This window comes from Leptosomus discolor, chromosome 3 (genome assembly GCF_034619465.1).
Source record: "Leptosomus discolor isolate bLepDis1 chromosome 3, bLepDis1.hap2, whole genome shotgun sequence".
NCBI classification, from domain to species: domain Eukaryota; kingdom Metazoa; phylum Chordata; class Aves; order Leptosomiformes; family Leptosomidae; genus Leptosomus; species Leptosomus discolor.
This window is the reverse complement of record NC_141393.1, coordinates 30,974,397-30,980,396: the sequence shown is the minus strand read 5'-3', so window position 1 is coordinate 30,980,396 and position 6,000 is coordinate 30,974,397. Positions and strand designations below refer to the sequence as shown.

Here is a 6,000-nt window from a genome sequence, read left to right as displayed (position 1 = left end):
TCTGTAACAAGTTCATGAGAACGAGAAAAGCTCATCCATGTAAGGCCACTGGTGGACTCCTGCCCCACGAAGCTTGTGATCATTTCTGGGGTAGAGGTGAACACACACGTGCGTACAGATGCACAAACACACACACTCAAGCCATGAACTATGCTTCTTCTTAACTGAGTAATTTCATGTTATAAAGTTTATAAAGTACTGTATGAAGTACTTTGAGACAATTTGTAAAAACAATAAAAATCAGTAATACCGTATAGACAAGATAACTTTATCACATCATCCTCTTTATTAGTAGGTACTTGCTATTAGTTAGAGAGATCATACTGTACGTGGAAGCAGACTGTACACAGACTTACATGTGATCCCAAATGCTAATATATCCTCTGAACAAGTGAGTGAGTGACCTACATGATTTGTTGTGATTTTATCAATGGAAGAGAAACTGTTTTACCCAGAGAAGAGAAAATCATAGCTGGTGTACGTTAAAAGAAAGAACTCTCCAGATGAGTCCCAGTTCTTCTGCAAGTAGTATATCCACGCCTAACACAGTGAGACTGAAAGAGCGTCTCCTTCAATTTTTCCTGACTGCCAGTCATGTTTCTAGTCAAACTGAATAAAGACAAATTGAAGGAATCTAAACTTTATACAAAATCAATATATGGTTACTATATACAAGTGCCACCCAGGGGAAGATGTGAGTAAGAACTGTGTTAAGATAGACAAGAGAGATTAAAAAAACCCCACCATATTTTATTGTCTGTGTTTTTTTGTTTCTTTGATTTACAAGGAGACTAGATGGTCTTATTTAAAAAAAAAAAGAGACCCAAAAAACCACACAAAAAAACCCCAACTAACCTCCCCCCCCCGCCCCCAATGCCCCTAGCTACTAGCCCCTGAAAACCCACCAAGGCTAATAAGTACGAGAAAATTATTTTTGCTTTCTTCATAGAATTAAGTGCTTCACAACAGCAGCTATTCAAAGACAGAGAGACTTGTGGGAGAAAAAACCAAATTTAAAAAAACCCAGCAAAGAAACGAAACCCCCCCCACCTCTTTGTCAAATAGGGCTGAAAAAGAGTTTTGTTTATTTTTTCCAAAGATCCAGTTTGACTATTACTTATGTAAGTGTCAGAAGTTTTTATAGACTGCCAAGTCAGTATACTGAAGCATTAGTGCTACAGAAATTGCAAAATAGAGAAATCCACAATTTTTTTCACCATCATGAAAAACAAACCCAAACAAGAAAATTCTCAGTATTTAGTACCATTAAAAATTTTTTTTAATCAATTCTTCACCTAAAACACAAAAAGCAGCAGAGGACAAAAACTGGCCAACATAAAATAGCTGGTAAAAATCCAGCACAAAGTTGTAATGGATGGTACATCTTGCCAGACAACTGGCCTTAATAAAAGCAGCAGAACACTCTTGCAAGAAGTTCAGAAGGACAAAATTTCTACAGAATGTGCTCATCTTGTAAAGGGGAAGCAGAAACCAGGGAAAAAACTGAGAAAATAGAGAATACTTAGCTGTAAGAGGATATGAAACACCTCACCCTTACGCAATGATTGGTTTCTCTGGTTAAAGAAGCATCTGCATTTTTTAAGTGTTTCTGAACAAAATATTTTAACAAACGAGCATATAGACTAGTAAACATATACTCACACATAGGCAGCTTACAAGGCTAGACAAGTTGACATGTCGAGGAGCAAACATGTGAAGCTGCTGAAGGCAAGAGATGGCTTGAGCCTGAACAAGGCAGTCAGGATTATCCTGCATCACTGCACAACCCAGGAGGCAGGAAGTTCTTAAGGCTGAAACTGTCGTACTGCTGCCTATATTTGGAAGAAAAAAAGGGGTTTGTTTTTTGGTTTTAAAACACTTTTTTTTCAAAATATGATGACCTGTCTTTTTCCCAAGCCACCCATAACTTTCATCCTCTTGAAGGATACTTTCTACACCTGTGTTATGCTCTGGTATCAATGAGTAATGGTCACGTTGCTCTCTGGAAATTTCAGTGTCCAGCTAGCTAAAAGTAGATTTAGACGCAAATGTTAAATGTCTGCATCACAGCTAAGACATAGACTGACTCTTAACTCTTGAAATACGAATACTTTCTGTTTTCATGCCAAAAGTAAGAATTCTCAGCCCAAGGCAAGGAGAACCAGTTCAAAGGAAAAAAATGTCAAAAAGAGACACTATTTTTGGAAAACTAGCCATCATGTCATCTTGATTGCATAAACTCATGGCCTGTGAAACAGTCTTAAAACAAGGCAAAAAAAATTAGCCTGCACTTATTTGTTGATAAAATTTGAGTTACACATTCAAACAATGTTGAGGAATTTTGTTGCTAAATCAAAGCTGACACTACTGTCTGTTGCATACCTTGCAATTCAGGGCCCAGCGTGGTAATAAGGGCATTTAAGCAGCGACCGAGGCTTTGGTGAACTTCAGCATAAGCAGGAGGCACAGTCAACAACAACATGAGAACAAGAGATAAGGTAGGTTCCACATGCACATGATACAAAGGGCCAGCTAAATCTACTATCAGTGACAGAGAGTGTAGTGCCCATGCCTGTAAAATAAGAGAAGCTGTCATGTAATGTCTGTTATGACAGAATAAACATAAGGTCTTGTTAAAATTTAATAGTCTAAGTGAAATTCAGCAATTAAGTGTAATAAAAGTTGCACTTTTAGGTTCCAAAGGGACAAATGGAGAGGTTATAGAAAGAAACTTTAAGAACCTGATGCTTAATAAGCAATTTCGAATATTTTACAAGGAACTGTATGTTCTGCAATGAAAGAACCATTTTAAATTTGTCATTCTTAATTAAAAAAATGTAATCTAATAGTAACTTAATAGTGATTATTGTTCCTCAAATACATTCTACTCTTCGTAAAATTTTTTACAGTTCCATGTGCAAGAGAATTATGAAAAAACACTAGAGTTGCTGAAATAACATATTGTTTTAGTCTCAGTTACTTTGTACCAACAGCCACATCAGTTTCATGTCAACATACAGTTCCTCTCTGCATAAAGATATTGTAGATAAAGCTTAAAAAAATTCTTTAACTGAGATTTAGACAATTCCATGGAATGCACTCAATGTCTCTAAAAGCTATTCTGATATATAACAGTTTTAGCCACAGAGAAATAATTTTAAGTAGTCTCCAAAACATCTTGTCTTATTCAAGAAAGTATATTGACCAAGTTCAACAGCATTCAGGCTACAAATCCCTGTTATTTACTGCATAGCCCTTCAAGAAAAAATGCTGTGAAGTAAACATTGTAGGAGAGACTGACACAAACAAGAAAACCTAAGTACTATCTAGCCAAGTTTAATACATAGGTGAATGTGAGATTAATCAACTCCTAAAACATCAGATACCATTTTTGAAGCCAGCATATCTTAGCCTTATCAGCCTCATTGATCATTAAATAACAACCTTCCATATCTCATCATAGTTCTTGCTTTCAAGGTGGATTTCAAGCAGAGGCTATGCTTCATGCTATTGCCTTTGCTGCTCCAGCCATCACCTGTGAGGTATGCCTAAGAGGTTGTGAAGCGTTATTCTTACAAAAAAACAGATAAACTCCAGAATATAAATCAGTTAATTTGCAAGACAGCATTTTTAGATAAGTGACAAGTACCTGTACATCAGGAGAAGTAGTGTCCTGAGATAAAGTATAAAGGATTCCAACACATGCATTCAGGTGCTGAGTAGAACCTATTCCTCCTAGGTACCTATATAGACATCCCAGAGCCAAAGAATGACCTGTTCTTGACACCACATCCCTAGCAGATTTTAGCCTATTAATTAAAAGGAAAGAAAGCTGTTAGTGTAATCACCAAGACTGATACCATGTAATACGCGCATCTACAAATGGAATTTCTAGTTTCATTAGAAATTTTATTAGACACTGTTATATCGCCAAAATTCTAAGTTCATTTATAATCTTATCTGAAAGAAGTACCGAAAAAACCCCACTTTAGATATACACAAACGATGTTGCTAAAACAGCAGACAGTTTAACTTATTTGAAAGTCTACAGGCTTACTTAGACAATCCTCTTATAGATCAGCAAAGCTAAGAAATACATGCAGAAGTCAGTCAGGCAGTGCTTTTTCCTATTGATTTCTGAAGTGACATCAAATTCATGAAGGAAACCAACTTTTAAAAATTATTATCATAACAGGGGCCAGGTAGATTTCCTCAAACATTTTTATAAACTCAACCAGCATGTTACCACACTTCTTTTGAACTTACTTGTCAAAACTGACTTGTGCTAATCCAGCAGTGAAGGAAGTGTCAGAAACCACCTGTGCCAATCTGGCCAAACACTCTGCAGCAGCACATCTCAGGAGTGGATTATTGCTTTCCAAGGCACCCATTACTAAGGTCAGAGCAGACCTCCTAACTTCTTCTGAACCTAAACTTCCCTTGCAGTTAGCCAAGTGCTAAAAATAGACATTAAACATATTAAACAGCAAGACAGTATAGCAATCAGGATGTGTTTTTCTGTCAGTCATGCAAAAATTACCTGCAAAAGGAATTTGATTTTCTTCCCCTTTTATCTGAGGAATTCCTCTATTTTTATTTGCTGTTTTGAGAGTTAGAAGCCTAACTCCACGTAAGTGTACAGCGTAGCACAACATTATGACATCACATTCTCATTTTAAGAAATACCAGATAGATTGCAGTAGAACCCAGTAAACCAACATACTCGCATAAAACTCAGGAAATAATATCAAGAAAAAAATCAGTGAAAACAGAATGACACAAAGAAAAATCCCAGTCCAAGAAAAAGAACAGAAGCAAAAGCTACAGCAGTTACCTGGACTGCGTATTAACTATGCCCCAAATACAAATATTGTACAATGAAAGGTCTTGTCTAGTCTGAAAACATTTTGCCTTAGTCTGAAGAAAGTCTAAGAAGGAAAGAATGACAACTGCACAGGAACAGAGGAAAATACCAATAAAACATCAGGGAAAAGCAACAAATGGCAGACAGTTATGAGATTATTTTACCAATTGTTACTTTTTTATTTATACAGTAAGAAATACAAAAGAGACAGTAATAAAGACAAGAAATTATATAAGAGAATTTTTCCATCTCTCTCCTATTTGAATGACACTAGTATGGATGACAGTATACTACAGTGTACTAGAATGGGTTTCCCTAACCCTTTAACATTAAAAAAGGGAAAAAATAAAAACTGTGACTCCTCAGCAGTGAAGAAAAGTGTTACATTACAAAACAATACATTATCACAGAAAACAGGACTGATCTTCACCTTGACTGTTAACGAAAACAATAACTTCAGTGTAGATACATTCGAACCAACAGGTGCCATATTTTAGTAACAGAGAGAGGAGAGAAACAAAGGAGATTTACCTTTAAGGAAGTAGAAAAGGCTGACACTACATTTAGTTGTACTATTTGTTGCCGTGATCCTTTTGCTTGCTTTATGGAATTCAACAACTGTTCTAACACCTGGAGCCTTAAACAAAACCATAAAAGAAACCACAAAATTAAAAATTAAGGAAACAAATCAAGCTTTTTAAATTTTATTTTAAAACACACAACAAAGCCCAAGAGGTGGACCAAATCTATTAACCTAACTCTTGAGCACTTTCCTTCAACTGGCAACCTTGTCTACTACAAAAAATTTCTGTATTCCATATTAGAATATAAATTTTTGCCTTTGTTTTTGTTATAACATACGTATCCACAGATAATTACTTATATCTAAGTAACATTAGACAGCTGTTATTAAAAGGAACTCTGTATGGGAATTACGCATTTTGACTTACAACTGAGAAGGGAGGAGGGAAAAGAAAAAAAAAAAGAAAATGTAGTTATTTGCATCAATTACTTTAGGTCTTGAGAAACAGGTGAAGAAAACCAACCAGCAACCTGAGGACAGTGGGGGCAAAAAGCTCAGATAAACACACAAAAAAACCCCACACAAAAAAAAAGCAATCAGTGAAGACAGAATA

At 35.9% G+C, this 6,000-nt stretch overlaps 1 protein-coding gene across 4 annotated transcripts in view; it reads right to left on the bottom strand.

Annotated features, from left to right (window-relative positions):
• HEATR5A (HEAT repeat containing 5A) overlaps positions 1–6,000 on the bottom strand; it is a 56,323-nt gene that overhangs the window by 21,141 nt on the left and 29,182 nt on the right. For all 4 annotated transcript variants that reach the window (XM_086461943.1, XM_086461944.1, XM_086461945.1 and 1 more), the window contains exons 16-20: positions 5,396–5,501; positions 4,267–4,457; positions 3,650–3,809; positions 2,383–2,572; positions 1,663–1,832 (exon numbers count right to left, since the gene is read on the bottom strand). In XM_086461943.1, coding sequence (XP_086318069.1) covers positions 1,663–1,832; positions 2,383–2,572; positions 3,650–3,809; positions 4,267–4,457; positions 5,396–5,501 — 817 coding nt within the window. The remainder of the gene's footprint in view (positions 1–1,662; positions 1,833–2,382; positions 2,573–3,649; positions 3,810–4,266; positions 4,458–5,395; positions 5,502–6,000) is intronic.